Source organism: Ips typographus, linkage group LG5 (genome assembly GCF_016097725.1).
Source record: "Ips typographus isolate SLU linkage group LG5, UJ_Ityp_2.0, whole genome shotgun sequence".
In the NCBI taxonomy this organism is placed as follows: Eukaryota; Metazoa; Arthropoda; class Insecta; order Coleoptera; family Curculionidae; genus Ips; species Ips typographus.
In genome coordinates, this window is record NC_138426.1 from 14,211,188 (window position 1) to 14,227,999 (window position 16,812).

General features: G+C 39.9%; 4 protein-coding genes across 12 annotated transcripts; 2 read left to right on the forward strand and 2 right to left on the reverse strand.

Annotated features, from left to right (window-relative positions):
- Positions 1-260: 260 nt before the first annotated feature.
- On the forward strand, positions 261-1,852 carry LOC145728994 (V-type proton ATPase subunit G-like). The gene is made up of 3 exons (XM_081979592.1): positions 261-428; positions 936-1,135; positions 1,257-1,852. The coding sequence occupies exons 1-3, from the start codon at positions 344-346 to the stop codon at positions 1,344-1,346; spliced, it is 375 nt and encodes a 124-aa protein (XP_081835718.1). The 5' UTR covers positions 261-343; the 3' UTR covers positions 1,347-1,852.
- LOC145728984 (uncharacterized) lies at positions 1,853-3,441 on the reverse strand. 8 transcript variants are annotated; one of them, XM_081979577.1, is made up of 7 exons: positions 3,267-3,441; positions 3,084-3,173; positions 2,911-3,016; positions 2,623-2,853; positions 2,409-2,565; positions 2,096-2,351; positions 1,853-2,042 (listed from the first exon to the last, which is right to left on the reverse strand). In XM_081979577.1, exons 3-7 carry the CDS (start codon positions 2,925-2,927, stop codon positions 1,984-1,986), a joined length of 720 nt encoding a protein of 239 aa, XP_081835703.1. In that variant the 5' UTR covers positions 2,928-3,016; positions 3,084-3,173; positions 3,267-3,441; the 3' UTR covers positions 1,853-1,983. The 8 variants fall into 8 exon arrangements, with proteins under 8 accessions (XP_081835703.1, XP_081835702.1, XP_081835701.1 ...); XM_081979576.1 differs by having other exon boundaries at positions 2,911-3,022; XM_081979575.1 differs by having other exon boundaries at positions 3,246-3,441.
- Positions 3,442-4,337: 896 nt separating this feature from the next.
- Positions 4,338-16,706, reverse strand: LOC145728967 (tyrosine-protein kinase hopscotch-like). Its single transcript, XM_081979546.1, has 15 exons — positions 15,955-16,706; positions 15,672-15,846; positions 15,329-15,582; positions 14,772-15,052; positions 14,586-14,714; positions 8,667-8,791; positions 8,403-8,618; positions 8,223-8,347; positions 8,022-8,166; positions 5,906-6,122; positions 5,552-5,851; positions 5,367-5,500; positions 5,146-5,313; positions 4,720-5,072; positions 4,338-4,668 (listed from the first exon to the last, which is right to left on the reverse strand). The coding sequence occupies exons 1-15, from the start codon at positions 16,509-16,511 to the stop codon at positions 4,533-4,535; spliced, it is 3,315 nt and encodes a 1,104-aa protein (XP_081835672.1). The 5' UTR covers positions 16,512-16,706; the 3' UTR covers positions 4,338-4,532.
- Positions 8,896-14,469, forward strand: LOC145728966 (uncharacterized). 2 transcript variants are annotated; one of them, XM_081979545.1, is made up of 17 exons: positions 8,896-9,183; positions 9,240-9,386; positions 9,434-9,724; positions 9,792-9,966; positions 10,558-10,880; positions 10,931-11,175; positions 11,223-11,432; positions 11,488-11,611; positions 11,666-11,798; positions 11,849-12,084; positions 12,125-12,295; positions 12,348-12,467; positions 12,519-12,658; positions 12,710-12,908; positions 12,988-13,202; positions 13,251-13,423; positions 13,476-14,469. In XM_081979545.1, exons 1-17 carry the CDS (start codon positions 8,928-8,930, stop codon positions 14,317-14,319), a joined length of 4,002 nt encoding a protein of 1,333 aa, XP_081835671.1. In that variant the 5' UTR covers positions 8,896-8,927; the 3' UTR covers positions 14,320-14,469. The 2 variants fall into 2 exon arrangements, with proteins under 2 accessions (XP_081835671.1, XP_081835670.1); XM_081979544.1 differs by having other exon boundaries at positions 8,898-9,183; positions 12,964-13,202.
- Positions 16,707-16,812: the final 106 nt, after the last annotated feature.

A 16,812-nucleotide genomic window follows, 5' to 3' on the forward strand; every position in this document is an offset into this window, starting at 1 on the left:
CTCACCAATTTAGGTAAGATTTAGTGTCGTTAATAACTAACAGTACATTAGACTAATTTCTTGTTTTTTTTTTTAAATTTTATTAAGTGACAGTGTTGTACGACCTTACTAGCATTTTCAAAAGGGCGTTTGACGTATATTTCATTTAATTTACTCCATGTAACTGCAATGTTAATAACTCGTTTATACCGGCGCAATTTTAAAATAGTCTGACTGGCGCACCTTGCAATAATATGCTATAGAGCGTTTTCCCACTCTCCTGTTGATCCAAAACGATTTAGTAATTTAAAAGCGAGTGGTCGTTTAAATTGCCGTCTTCCTCTCGGTCAGTTTAGAGGGCACAATGGCCAGTCACCAGACGCAGGGCATTCAACAATTGCTGGCCGCCGAAAAAAGGGCGGCAGAAAAGGTGGCCGAAGCTCGAAAACGTGAGTAATGACCTCAAAAATTAAGTAATAACTTTGTTTTTCCGGTTTCGAGTGGTTTATAAATAAAACGTTCTCGCGGTGCGGACGGTGTTTATTTTGGTTTTTTTGTGACAGTTTCAGAACGGGAAATGTGCAGATGTTGGTCACAAAAACGTGCATTTTTGTTTTTTGCCTCAATTTTTCGGACTAGGAAAATATTACTGCTATTAATATTAGTGCCAAACATTCAATTAATTAATTTCAAACGAGCTTTTATGATTAAAACCGTTTACAAAAGATGCGCTCTTCCCACGCTAATTGGTATAAAGCTAGATCAGTTTAGCAGGAAATTAATAACACGAAAAAACTAACAATGCTAGTTTAAATTTGACAGTAACATTTTGCATATGAAATAGCTGTTACAGTTTAGCCTAGAATAAGGAGCTTAGGTTTCACTGCAACAATCAGATTTCAATATCACGTGACATTACCTCAATAACAGAACTGTACGATTATTATGACGTATAGGCAAAGTGAAGCGAATGAAACAAGCAAGAGACGAGGCGCAAACTGACATTGAGGCGTACCGCAGGGAGCGCGAACGTCAATTTCGCGAGTACGAAGCGAAACATATGGGATCCAAGGAAGATGTGGCTGCTAAAATTGACAAAGATACCGAATTGTTGTTGAATAACATGGAAAAAGTCTTGGAAGAGAATAAGGAAAAGGTAATTCACAGTTGTTGCCAACTATATGCTTTCATAAATGTCAATGGGTGGGCTATAAGTGGTTTTCCACTACAAATTGAATAATTTAACCGTTAACTTGACGGTATTGATGTTGTTACAGGTTATCGACGAATTGATCAGTTTGTGCGTCGATATTACGCCAGACGCTCATCCCAACTTTTTCATCATGCGCACTTTTAATAAAATCTAATTAAATAACCCATATATCCCTTCCTCAATCACAGTAATTTACTATTACTATTAATATGCCTTTTTAGTTTCTATTCGACAGGAGTGATATACAGGTGTGGTAAATCCAAAACCGACCATAGGAAAACCGTGTAACTGACAGAGAAACGTAGATAATTGCATGCGTGGGACAAAGACAGTAAACGAAAAAAATACCAAGTAGGCCAGATTTTCAGTACGCTGTTGCCAAAATCCAATACCGTCGACAAAATTAATTTTGTTGTAATTTGTGGCAACAGCGTACTGAAAATATGGCCTACTTGATATTTTTTCGTTTACTGATGTCTTTCTCCCGCGCATGCAATTACCTACGTTTCTCTGTCCGTTACACGGTTTTCCTATGGTCGCTTTTGAATTTACCACACCTGTATGTCAAAAACTTCAACAAAAAATATGTGGCAACTCTGCAAGTGTCGAACCCCACTGTAAAAATTATAAAGGTTGTCAAAAATAAAAAGAAATGTTGCATTTGTGTTTACTACTATTATCATTAAAAATTAATTAGGATATACTTACATAAATAATAAAACTATTAAAGAGATCATACAGGTAACTAATGGAATGATTGGGACGTCAATTTGACAAATCCTTGTGATCAGCTAAGAGGTGTTTTTCAAACCTCCCTGGTTGCACCGTGATAAAACTGAGTTTTGTTTGGCTGCAAATAAAACCATGATAAAGAGTTATTTTAAAAAATTGCCATTTAAGCACCTTTTGCGTGGCCCTTTTCGTGCCTTCTGCAGTTTTCTCGGTAACGAGTTTTAAAATTGCAAAAAGTGCAACGGTAGTACTCGATCGCCGGATGATCGGAGTTGTGTATATTGAGCATGTGCAGCTTATAGCTACGTTCGTACAGAGTGACAAAGTCACACTCCTTACATGCATAAGTTTCGACGCCCTCTTTAGGCATGTGCAGTTTGAGGTGAGCACGCAAGCTCGCTTTGTAAGGAGTTCTGTGCGGACAATGCTGTTTAGAAATTTAGTGACAACAAGAAGTTCAACTGGAAAAAGCTAACAAACTCACTTGACACTCAAACATTTTGATCTTTTCCGGATTTTTATGCCTCAAAACGTGAGTGTTAAAATTAGTCTTGTGTATAGTCTGGAATGTACAATCCTCACACTTGTACACTGTTGCCAAACCTTTTCCATGTGTTTTCAAATGTCTGACTATGTTCACCCTGCACAAACCATCAGCCTAAAACTTCCCAGTTTGCACTATATAACGGCAAACTCACCGATATCGAGTCTCAAAGAGGCAGTGGTAGCACTTGAACTGTTGACAGTCATCCTGATTGTCAATTGATGAATGAATCATTTTCATGTGCACCTGGTAACTTTTACGATAAAAAGTCTCAAAATTACAGATGTGACAAACAAAGGACTGCCGTTCCTCTGCACTTAAATGGGTTTTTTTATGCCTGGCCAAGTTCTCGCGATAGTTGCACTTGTAAGCGCATTGATCACACCTGAAATCCATTTATTAGCCTTAGATACGCATTAATATACAAATTTCTGAAACACACTTGAATAGTTTGTTCATCTTTTTTGTTGTACAGTGACTTAAGTCACAAGAACTGCATTGATCAATGGGAGCTGGTTAGGGTTGTTCGGTTTTGACTGAGTCTAGTGCTGTAACTTTGCACGAATACTTTCCTATTGGCAACTCTGCAGTACCAAAAAACCACAGGCTACATACCTTCTTGTTTTACATTTTTAAGGGCATTTCCTTCTATATCCTATATTTCTATCTTGCTCAATTTCCACGTTTTTAAAACGTAAAGATAACCTAAAACCGTTCCAGGATATTTAAAAGCACTGTTTTATTCATGATAAGGGCAAACACTGATAATAATACTACCCTAGTATTTTAGCTTCTTACATATAAACAACAATGGCGGAGTGCCGTCTACAATCAGGTGGTTTTGAGGCATGCGTATACTGTCAAAATCTCAAAAAAACTAATCAATGCTCAAATAATGTTCACTTTCCTGCTTTCCTCACAACTATAAATTCAATCATTTCGTTTCTAAGTAGAAGACATGGGTGGTATGATGATCGTTATTACCATTGTATTACTCTCAGCGCGCGCGCCAGGCAACCTTGGGAATCCGGAAACCATCGTGTCCTTCCGTCCATCATCGCATTCTGGCCACGCCTCCGTTTTCCAAGACGTTCGCTTATTTTTAATTTTGTATCCTGGCGTAACTTCACTCGTTTTGTTCCGGTCACTTTGACAGCTAATAACGTCAAAACCAGTCCGATTTCACTAGACTTAATGGTACTCATTTTCGACTAATTTGGGGACGGGGAATCCATTACAGCTGTCAAAATGACAGTAACTGTCACTCAATTCGAGACACTGGCGATTTCCGGGTTATTGGTGGAGATATCGAAAAAGTGATTTCACCAATGGATTGGGCGCCCCAAAATTAGTCAAAAACCACCCTTCACTCGTTTTGTTTTGATAAAAAACGCTTGAGATGCATTATTGTTAATCTGTCACTTTGACAGCTAATAACGTCAAAACCAATCTGATTTCACTAGGGTTGATGGTACTCATTTTCGACTAGTTTGGGGACGGGGAATCCATTTCAGCTGCCAAAATGACAGTAGCTGTCACTTAGTTCGAGATCGGCCAAACGGTGTTATCAATCAACTCAGATATTTTTGCTCTATCTTTTGTTTTCTATGATATTTAGACGTTACTTCGTAGCTTTAAAGTGCCAGAAGCTTTTACAAGTGTCTTAAACCTTCCCAGACTTGTTTTAAATTGTCAGAGGCCTCTAAGACCGTTTTGAATATGCCAAAGACCTCTAAATGCTATTTACAACTTTCTGAAAAGTTTCATAACTGTCTTAAACTTTCCCAGAACTGTTTTAAATTGCCAGAGGCCTCTAGCATCATTTTAAAAGTTACTGTGCCCATAACGTGGACTGTGCCCATGTTCCTGTTGTTTTAAAGGTTGTTATCTCTTTCTAAGTAAATATTTTATTTTTTCAAACATTAATTACTAAATTGAACAATAGATAAATGCTATTTACTTTAAAAAGCAGCACAGGGGGTAATCTATGTATACAAACATACAAATTTCAATAAAATATTCAGTCTCCAAACAGCCTTACATTTAAAACTAATAAATCACAGTCTAAACTCGATCAACCAAAATGGATGCTTCCGCAGCCAACTGCTTGAAACTGGGCCTTTTGTGAGGATCCTCTTCCCAACAGGGACGCATCAAGCTGGCGTAGACAATTTGAGGACAGCGTTCCGGGCATGCATATCTGCAATTTACACGATTAGCCATTAAACTGTTTGAGCTGACTTAAACTGACCTCTCCCCTTTGCGCAGAGCCTCAATTAACACTAACTGGTCCTGCCCTTCAGGCATTTGATCGACGTTACCCAACATGGGCGGGTCTTCGCCGTAGGTGAACATTTCTAACAGAGTGACGCCATATGACCAAACGTCTGACTTGCTAGAGAATCTGCCATTGGTCAAACTTTCGGGCGCGTACCACTTGATCGGCAAATCTCGATTAAAACTGTGTATCATGTAGTAGTCGTTCTTGGTCTTTTGCGCCAATCCGAAATCGGAAATTTTCACGTGATCCTCGTCCATAACGAGAATGTTGCGCGCGGCCAAATCCCGATGAACGATATTCTGACTACCCAAGTAATCCATGCCCTAAACGTCATTTTGCAACAAATTCAATAATCCTGACAGCTGTCACAGATCATATCAATTATTGTTTACTTACGGTGGCGATATCTGCGGCAAATATGAGCAACTTTTTCGGTCCTAAGGAATCTCGATTAATTTTCAAGTAACTTTGAAGGGAACCGTGCGGCACGTACTCCATCACCAGTTGCAGATCCGGATCGTGTAGGATCCCCAAAATTCGCACAATGTTGGGATGATCCAAACTCTGTGAACGAAACACTGTCAAAAACGGACATCTACCAGCTGACCGGTTCGTACCTTCATAATATTAATTTCCCGATAAAAGTCCAATACGTTACTGTCAGGAATGTCGATACCGTCAAAAGATTTCAGTTTTTTAACGGCTACCGTAATTGGTTCGTTGCCGCTGTCTGTGTTACTCTCCAACGTACCTTGAAATCGTCAAATAGTCTCACGTAATCTTCAGAGGAACTTGTACTCACCTTTAAACACATCCCCATAGTAACCTTGACCGATTCGTCCTTTGAGAATGACGTTGTGGCTGTGGTCTAGCTCCAAAATATTCTCCATCGAATGAACGAGTTCCGAGGACCCGTTCGATGTTGATAAAGTGCTGGTGGATATGAAAAAATGCGACCAATCGGTGGATCTGCTCAGATTTTGCGTGCTGTCCGACAGTTGACTAGGATCGAGCAACCAATCGCCGGACATGCTACTCTCAGGACGACGCGTGCTTGCTGTCGAACTGCTGGGTGAATTCAGGGAACGTTGTTGCCAAATGTCTGTAACCAATCATGTACAACTCAGCCCACTGTCTTTACGAACCTGTCTAGTACCACTATCAGAATCCAGATGGCGTCTTGGCATAACAGTGTCGTACACGTGTTTTTTACGAGAATTGTACACTTGGTACATTAACTGGTTGATATCTTTAGTAATAGCTTGAGGCTGAATGCGATTTCGAGAGTCCGCTTGCCAACATTCCATCATCACACTGTAAATTTCATGAGGGCAGTCGCGTGGTTGAGGCAAACGTTTACCGCTTAAGTACACCTAAAATTAGAATCAACTTTGTCTAAAATATGGTAAGAAGCAGTTGACAAGTAGTCAAACGACGTCACAGAGACTGTTTTCATCAAGAATTTGTCAGAAATGACGTCATAAGGACTGAAAATTGTCCGAAAAGTGTCCAATACAGTAAAAAATATTTTTCTGTGTTAGAGTTGTCAAAATTGACTTTTTAGGCATTTCTGGTGTCTTAAAGTAGTCAAACGACGTCACAGAGACTGTTTTCATCAAGAATTTGTCAGAAATGACGTCATAAGAACTGAAAATTGTCCGAAAAGTGTCCAATACAGTAAAAAATGTTTTTCTGTGTTAGAGTTGTCAAAATTTACTTTTTAGGCATTTCTGGTGTCTTAAAGTAGTCAAACGACGTCACAGAGACTGTTTTCTCTAGAAATTGTCAGAATTGACGTCATAAATACTGAAAAATGTCCGAAAATCGTCAAATACAGTCAATCACAGTTTTTCTGTTTTAGGGTTGTCAAAATTGACTTTTTAGGCATTTCTGCTGTCTTTAAGTAGTCAAACGACGTCACAGAGACTGTTTTCATCAAGAATTTGTCAGAAATGACGTCATAAGGACTGAAAATTGTCCGAAAAGTGTCCAATACAGTAAAAAATGTTTTTCTGTGTTAGAGTTGTCAAAATTTACTTTTTAGGCATTTCTGGTGTCTTAAAGTAGTCAAATGACGTCACAGAGACTGTTTTCATCTAGAAATTGTCAGAATTGACGTCATAAATACTGAAAAATGTCCGAAAATCGTCAAATACAGTCAATCACAGTTTTTCTGTTTTAGGGTTGTCAAAATTGACTTTTTAGGCATTTCTGCTGACTTTAAGTAGTCAAACGACGTCACAGAGACTGTTTTCATCAAGAATTTGTCAGAAATTACGTCATAAGAACTGAAAATTGTCCGAAAAGTGTCCAATACAGTAAAAAATGTTTTTCTGTGTTAGAGTTGTCAAAATTTACTTTTTAGGCATTTCTGGTGTCATAAAGTAGTCAAATGACGTCACAGAGACTGTTTTCATCTTGAAATTGTCAGAATTGACGTCATAAAGACTGAAAAATGTCCAAAAATCATCAAATACAGTCAATCACAGTTTTTCTGTTTTAGGGTTGTCAAAATTGACTTTTAAGGCATTTCTGCTGTCTTTAAGTAGTCAAACGACGTCACAGAGACTGTTTTCATCAAGAATTTGTCAGAAATGACGTCATGAGGACTGAAAATTATTCGAAAAGTGTCAAACACAGTCAATAACTGTTTTTCTGTGTTTGAGTTGTCAAAATTGACTTTTTAAGCATTTCTGGGTCTTAAAGTAGTCAAATGACGTCACAAAGATTGTTTTCGCCTAAAAATTGTCAGAATTAATGTCATAAGGACTGAAAATGTCCGAAAAGTGTCAAATACAGTCAATCATTGTTTTTCGGTGTTAAAACTGTCAAAATTGACGTTTGAAGCCTTTTTAGTGTCTTGAATTAGTCAAATGACGTCACAGTGACCGCTTCTGACTAGAATTTATCAGAAATGACGCCATAAAGATTGAAAACTGACCAAAAAGTGTCAAATACAGTAAAAAATTACTTTCTGTCTAGAGTTGTCAAAATTTACGTTTAAAGTATTTCTGGTGTCTTGAAATAGTCAAATGACGTCACAGAGACTGTTTGTATCTAGAAATTACGTCATAAGGAGTGAAAATTGTCCGAAAAATGTCCAATACAGTAAAAAATGTTTTTCTGTGTTAGAGTTGTCAAAATTGACTTTTTATTCATTTTTGGTGTCTTAAAGTAGTCAAACGACGTCACAGAGACTGTTTTCATCTTGAAATTGTCAGAATTGACGTCATAAAGACTGAAAAATGTCCGAACAGTTTTAACAAACTTACCATAACAGCCTGATTGTAATTCATCTCCGGCAACGGTTCACCATAGGTGAATATCTCATAAACAGTGGTGGCCCACGCCCAAACGTCCCCTGCCGTTGACAATTTATTCAAATTGTTGTAGCATTCCACCGGTATCCAATGAACACTAAAAAACCCTATCAAATGATTAACTGGCCACCATAAACTTACTATAAAACTTACTCTGATGGTTGGTAGCCAGTGAATACCCCGTTATCGCTCAACTTCACGGTGAAGGCGTTTTCGTCGTGACTGCTCACCATCAGTTTCCTGCAGCGGATCATGCCGTGGACTATGTTGTTCTCTTGCTAACATTAACGAAACCATCAGTTCCAGAGAGAGATTAAAAAATCAATTACTAACCAAGTGCCACAGAGCTGACGCTAAATTGGCTGTTGCCTCAATCAAATCCACCGGCTTGACAATGCCCCGACTGGTTCTCAAGTAGTGATCGAGTGGCCCCAGTGTGAAATGTTCCATCACCACGAAGACGTCGTTGCCGGCAAAGGAAAAATCGAAAAATCGTGTCACGGCCGACGACCGTAGAAAAGACCATTGATTCATCGAATCCATGAAACTCTAAAAGCTTTTTAGTAAACGAAAAAGGTGAGAAGAAGGGAAACGCACCATTAAATGCTTCTCTTGGTTAGGATGGAGAAATTTCAAAGCCACCGGAATTTTTTTTTCTCGCGTCACCTGCCACGTTCCTTTAAACACCACCGTCATTTTGCGAAAACCTTCCTTCTTGTGATCTGCAAAAAGCAAAACAATTTAGCAACCCATGCCCTTGGTAAAACATGTTTACGTTATAAAATGATAACAAATAATACAGTCACGTGACAACTGCCATTCGAAACAAACAAACTATTAACTGACAGTTCCTTGAAGATGATAATTCTTTTACCAATAACGCTGGCCGTATCAGTCTTGGGGGAAATGCCCCCCGGCAATTTAACCGATCTGTCTCAGTGTAAAGTGAGCCACTTTGGACTCGAATATCGCGGTAGCGTGGCCAAAACCGAATCGAACGTCCGATGTCAAAGTTGGTCTAGCGATCAACCCCACAAAGTTCACCAGGGCCTGACAGACGATCGATTTCCTTTGGGGTCCAGGACAGCTTCGAAAAACTTTTGCAGGAACCCTGGTGAGACCAGAAGGTACTTTGTATGTACCGTTGCTATTATTTAGTTAACTTTTCAGACGGGAAATCCACAGGACCGTGGTGCTACACTATGAACGACGATTTGATTGACGAAAGTTGCGCTTTGCCCCTTTGTTCCTTCTCAGAGTGTCGATTAACTGGTCCCGGCATGGAATATGGAGGGTCCCACAATAAAGCGGCTTCAGGTTAGTTTGAACTTTTACACAAACACAATCGAACAGGCCAATTCTAGACCGTAAATGCCTGAAATGGAACAAGGAACGCAAAAAGGTCTTCCAAGAGGGAAATTTTACGAAATACGAGAAATTTCCTAAGGAACGATTCCCCGAAAACGACTTGAACGAAGCGAAAAAGTATTGCAGAAACCCCGATGGAGATCCGGGAGGACCGTGGTGTTTCGTGGAAAACGACGAACAGGGTTACATGGAACGCGAGTACTGCGACATCCCGTTTTGCTACGATCCTGAGTGTTCAGTGTTTGCCAAAAACTTGAACACGTACACTCACTACACGGATTTCAACGGTTTGATTCAGCTAAATTTTGGAAACATAAATCCACCAATCTGTGGATATATCATATTTTTTTTTAGGAAGCGTCCTTACCGAAATGAAATTTGGTCTCAAATTGTGGAACTCGGACAGTACCAGCAACGCCAGTGCCCGTTTGGTACTATCCGTTCTTGCTCTACCTTTAACCGGCCCAGAAATTGACAAATACGGAGTTGGAATTGAAATTTTCATATCGAACAAACAATCAGCTTTAAGGTCACTCAAATAGCACATTACAACTCCATTCCAGTAACACACATTCATTTATGTGACGCTTGACAGTTGACAAGCAACTTTTAACTGTATATCAAGTAGGCCGTATTTTAAGCGCGCTGTTGCCAAACGCCAAGTATCCAATATCGTAATATATTCAGTATCGTTATAAGTAATTTCATTCAAACTGTTAATGACAGAAATCGGACTAAATACAGCTCGCTGATCGTATACAGATTATCCAAATGAATGGAAAAAATTAGGAATAATCCAACAATAAAATTAATTTTGTCCACGATATTGGATACTTGGCAACAGCGTACTGAAAATATGGCCTACTTGGTATTTTTTTCGTTTACTGTCTTTGTCCCACGTATGCAATTATCTACGTTTCTCTGTCAGTTACACGATTTTCCTATGGTCGGTTTTACCACACCTGTATAAGTTCGGTTTAAGGTCAGCTTTGTTTTGACTGTGATATTCTGCATGCGATTCAAATCTTGGTGCAAAGTGGCAAATCAGCTATTAATCACAACCTGTCAACTGTTAAGCCACTACTGATTGTGACTGGTCTAAACAAAAATACTAAAGTAGATTTGGCAACAAGGACCGGCCAGAATACGAACCAACGCCTGGCATCCTACTCTCAACCAATTTTACCACCTTCACGTTAAACTGGGACCGCGGTTTTATCACTTTAGCCTTAGAAGGCGCTGTCAAACCCATTTTCTTAGCGGAAATGCGAACCAAAAACACACTTCTCGAATTAAACCCCAATCGGTTCAATTTCTACTCGGTACAGGGCAGTGATGTCATTTGGAATATGCCCTTTTGTCTGGACGATGACGAGTGTGACGTGCACACGACCTCTGGCGGGCAATTTCAACAGTTCTGGCCGCTAAGACAAAAGGATATAGGTATGATATTGTCAGATCAGCATAGAAACAGGCGAATGATAAATTTGAAGGACTTGACTTGCACGTGCACGTGCGCGCGTTTCATTCGGCCGCCATTTTAATAACACCATGTCCGACGGTGGACTACCCTCAACTTAAAGTGACGTTGGCTGGTGCAGAAGGCTACACCAAAATCATTCTCAAGGAGTACAGAAGTGCTAAAATGGTGGTGTTGACAGAACTACAACTGGCAGATATTATCGACTATTGGAAATGGAGCGAGTTCTCTATTTCCTTCTTTGCTAACAGCCTACAGGTTGCTAACTTCACTTTTAACTAGCAATATCTAATATGGTTTTAAAGGTCTACATGAAAAAAGCCATTGGAATGCATTCCCTTTTGGACACCACCCACGAAGCGTTCCGACTGTTCCGTTGGTTCAGTGTCAGTTCGGAAAACGCTGTGGCTCATTGGAGCTTCTACTGTCAGCCACCAGAGTACGCCCAACCACCTGCTGCACTGTTGCCAGAGTGTGCAATCAACCCCAACGAACCAAATTACATCGGGACCCAAGTTAGTTAACGTTGAAAAACTGTTTAAAATTTAAATACGAACAATAGAAACGCAGGACGTCACCAGTCAAGGCCAACCCTGTCTTCCATGGTTAAGTGCCAAAGACGAGCAGTTTGGGAACGAAACGAGACGACTACAAGCCAAAAATTACTGTAGAGACCCACAAACGACTGGACAAGGTAATAATAAACGTGTCATCTTCAAAAAAAGCGCCACTTACACAGCTTTTTCAGGTACTTACTGTTACGTTTTGACAGCAGACAGAAAACCAGAAAAGCGTTACTGTCACCTGAGAAAATGCAAGTCTGAATTGTGCAAAATGGCGGGTACCGGTAACGATTTTATCGGTCAACTGACCAGCACCAGGTGGAGTGTATTTTGTTTTACATTTTTTACCTACGTTTCCATTTTGTCAGGTCAGGACGAGAATGCGATCAGTGGGATGTCACCACCACATCCACGCATCAAAATTGTATGTACACCTTTAACGGGTCATATTTTGCGGAAATGGACGCCAAAAAAGCCTTAAACTACTGCAGAAACCCGAACAGGGACGTGTCGGGCAGTTGGTGCTACACCAAAGATCCTAAAGTGGTGCAAGATGTTTGCGCGGTCCGCGATTGCGATCGACCCGAAGAGTTTACCATTATCGGTAACTATTTCCGTTAAAAGAACACTAAATAATGTCCTAGTTTCTACCAATAAAAAGGGTAGGAAGATTTACATCCTTCCCCAATGGAAGGAGGAAGGTTTACACGGTGGTTTGAAGTTTTCTTTAAAAGAGTGGAACCCTGACTTGCTGTCAGGGATGGTGTTCACCATATTCCCGAGAGAGGGTGCTGGTGAATTGGCTCTAGTGATTGGTGCTGTTCAAACTTCAAAATTGACAGGTCAATTGACAGAGCCGTGTTCTAGGTGCGGCGATGAATGAGAAAATTGAGCTTTACTTTAATAGCGTTCTAATCGAATCCAAAACGTTTCCCCATCTGATTTCGGCTGGGGTCTGGACCGATTTCTGGTTGCAGCTACGCAAAGGTTGACCTCCAAATACGGTAAAAGCAATCAATGTAAAACTTTTTTTTTTAGGACAACTCATGTTTGGCTTTAAAGGAGTCCCTTCGCCATTATTTGAGTGGGTGCAGAGTGATATGTCTCAGGCTTTTGAGCCAATTTTCTTGTCATACACTTCCCTATTTGACTCTATGCCCATCGGACTGTTTTTTGAGGTTTCTCCACCTATTAAAAGTCAGTTAGTCTTTTATTAGAGAATATTGCAGGAGGGCGAATGTCAAACGGAAAACACGACAGACAACAATTTTCTCAAGTTCCTACCAATCGGGTGGTATTCTCAGCAAGAGGGCTTGGTCCATCGCAATTTGACGTTGACAATTAGGGGCGTGGGACAAACTTGGGTGTCCTTGATGTGGGTCACCAACAATCTCAATTCATACCAAATCAAAGTGGATACTGAGAAAGGTAATTACACACACATGAGTTTAAAAAAGGAAAACTTTATAATCTTTGTTGGTAGAATTGGTGGGACTGTATCTTGTAGACACGCCTCCCAGGACGACTACACCCCAAATTACGTCATTGGTTGAAGAGCACGTGACACGGCCAATGTCGACACTCAATTGGACACGTCTCCATCTGTCTTGGACCGAAACAACGTTTGACGTCACTTTGGACGAACGTCTCGTGTTGAGTTACCGCGAATCTAGCAGGCCGATTCTAATTTATTGGTTTTCGGTGGCAGCTGCCAGTGGTTGGGTAAGTATAAAAACTTTGTCAGCTATGGTTGACTTTGACATTTTTAAGGTGACGTGGAGTGCCAACTGTCAACCACTGGATCTAGACGGTCCTGCTATTGATGGGGGTTGGTCGCCATGGAGCCCGTGGACGTGTACCGTAACATGCGGTGGAGGAGAAGGTTATCGCACTCGTACTTGTTCAAACCCACATCCCAATTTTCTAGGCAGGCTGTGTGAAGGGTTAGGATTATTTTATAACAACTATTCTTACAGCTTACAGGTCTTTTTATAGAAACCCTACGGCTACAGGGGTTTGCAATGACTTTCCTTGCGGAGACATCAGCCCTGATATCCTCGCAAAAATTCGGGAGAACCTCCGACAGAAGGCGTACACCTACCTACTGGACGAGGACAGACCAATTTTGCTGGAAAACGACAAGGACATGCTCAAAACAGTGAAGAAGCAATCCCCCGAAGCTTACTTTGAGTGGACCTTGAACGGAGTCTGGGTTAAACTCACTCCGAACAGAGTGATATTTCAAGGAGACGATCTGTCAATCGCAAATGTCAAACCGCAAGACGCGGGGGTGTACGTGTCAATGATTTATCGTCCGCAGGGTCAGCGCGTCATTTTGAAAGTGCTGACATTGGCAGTTCGAGCCAAAACCTACGATGTAAACACCAGAGCCACATGGTCTTACACATTGCAGTGTCACGCGGTAATCCTGGGCTATGTTTATGCCGATCTCAGTCTGAAAGTGACGAGAGACAACGTGACCTACGTGGATCGCGGTTTAACCTCGTTGGCCGCCGTGGACGCTCTGATGCTGACATCTTTGAACCGGTCTGAGTCGGGGGAGTGGCAATGCGTGGTGGAACAACACGATTTGGGGCTAAGATGGATAACAACCTCGCTTAAAATCCTTGTGAAGAAACCGCCCAATTTCTTCACCCATATAATGGAAGATAAATTAACCGCCCCCATTTTTGGACGGCTTCCGAACGAAAGCATTGTATTGGCAGTTTTGGTGTTGATTGTTGCTGTGGTGTTATTAAGCGTAGTGGCTTTTGTTTTCGCCTATTTCAAGTTTTGTCATTTGGACGCCAGGAGAGAAAGAAATAGGCGTTTCCAATGATTCAAGTTACAGTATTGAAATACAAAAGTTATCCGGACTTCTAATTCTCTAGGAAGAAATTCCATTTCAGTTTTAACCAGCCGTGAAAGCCTTCATAGTCTAATAGTTACAGTATTGTTGATTCTCTTTCGAATTACACTTTTTTCCGCACTTTAGGGTTATTTTTCCACATGTACTAACGCAAATTGCAAACATCACCAGAGTATGCAAATAATAATTTTTAAAAAACTTAAATTATAAACTACACTACAGAAACAAAGACTAACCTGAAAATATCTGCAAGTCCTTTGGGTTGACACTGAAGCAGTTGCGACTGGCAGCCAATTCAGGTGATACCGCGCTATTGGTTAGAACATTACCGTCATCCTTACGACACAACAACAACGGTGAGATATCTGCAAGTTAAAATGAGCCTACAGCCTTCGACAACAACAAAAAGTAGCTCTGCCTACCGTATTCGGAAGGTGGAATACATTCTCGCAGGTAAATAGTGCCCTCGGGGCTGTTGTACGCCTGTACAACTTCTTGTACGCTTTTGTACAGTTTCGGATCGTCGTCGAATATAAATTGGTCCTTCTCTAGTTGTTCCAGCTTGAAGGTGCTGGGTTTATGACCATCTTTAAGGCACACGTCAATGTAGTAGGTCGTGTAGCTCGTTTCACTTTCTCGTAAAATATAACAACCCAATCTGTTGTTAGTTTTTGCCTCTAGTTTGGCATAGGAAAATTCACCCCTACCAAAATAAAATATGCTGTATTTGGTTTCATAAAAAACAAAATCAGTCTATAATCATGATTGACACTTCATTTACAAGAAGAACTTCTAAACTGGTAATTATATTTATTGTAAATATAGGGTCTGTGTCAAACCCTAAATGTGTTGTGTGAGCTTTGTAGTTTCTTTTTAGAGGCCACTTCATTGTATGTAGTATTAAGTACAATAATTATGTAACTTAAAGGGAAGATAATAAAACAAAACAAACAATCCAATAAAATGATAACATATTTACCCAACAGGTCCATGACACTTTATTTGGTGTAGGTGTTTCAATTGGGGCGATGCCTCACACAGATTAAATGTCCACTTATAGGCCAATCTGTAGTAACCATCCAATAAACTGATAAAAGACCACATAGAGTCCACAGAATGAAATTTCAAACTAAAGGGGACTCCATTAAGTCGACTTATTTCAATTTCTTCATCTTTCCTCATTGATATGACCCCCAATTCCTCAATAGTACATAACACAACCCATTTTGGCACCTAAAAATAGTTACTAACATCAAATTCCTACACAAGATCACAGTGGTGTAATGCACAATCTTTAAACTTTTGTAAATACAACAACTAACCTGCCCCTTGGACTCCATACAGTACTGAATACCTGAATCTGTAAAATGTGGAGGTAACACTTTGACTGTTACAGGTGCTGGACTGTCTTTAACAACAGTGAAGGCTTTGTAGGTTTCAATTGGATATTCAAAGCCTATATTATCCAGTTCAGTTAGATATTGGGTGATCAAGTAGCTGTATCAAATAATAACAATAATCACTAAACTGAGCATTAGACATATCATTGAGAATTTAAAATCTTAATTTTTCACACCTATACAGGTTGTACCCTAAAGTACTTACTTAGAACTAAGTGAGGTGCGCCGCTGATCCAATTGCTGTAAACACTTCTGAATAGGTTTTCTAACAAAAAACCTATGGTTTTTCAACAACTTCTTTGGAACATACTTTTTGTAGTCTTTCTGTATCATATCAGGACTCAAGTTCTTTTCCAATATCACCCTAAACATGTCAGTGACGCTGAGCCCAAGCACTTCATTTTTATATTTTTCATAAAACTCATCAGGAATTTTGCTTTCAATTATGTCTTGGCGCACTTGGTGGTAGTAGTAGTGATAGGCCTTAGGGTCAACCGTTTTTAATTTCGAGATTTTAACGGGCTTGAAGCGTAACCGAAAGTCCAGATTGAAGTGTTTTTGATGCAATTTTGTACTTGGTTCTAGATATATGGAGGTGCCAGTCAGACGAAATGCAAACAAATGCCTAACCACTGGCCCGATTTTTAATTGCTTGCACACTGATATACATAAGTCTTCCGCGATGATATTATGCAAGTGAGGTAACCGGAGGGATTTGTCATCCTCCAGGGCTAGATTTATAGTGATAGTGGCTTCTTCCATGATTTCTTTGTATTCCACCTCCAACAAGTCAGTAGCACATTATAGCGTTAAAAAAGGCTAAACTATCAATACTTAGTAGTTATTAAGAATCAAACCAACTAGGATAAATCATATTATATGCAACATTCACCAGCTAGATAAATTACACAACAAGAATTTTTGTTATTGTCCAAGTTTGAGAAATAAACAAGAAATGTTCTCATCATGTCAACTGTCAAAAGTCAAAAACCCTTCTTCACAGATGCAGTGAAATATTTCTTTCTCTTTTTAACTTGATAGAAAAAGAAGAGTAGAGCAAAAC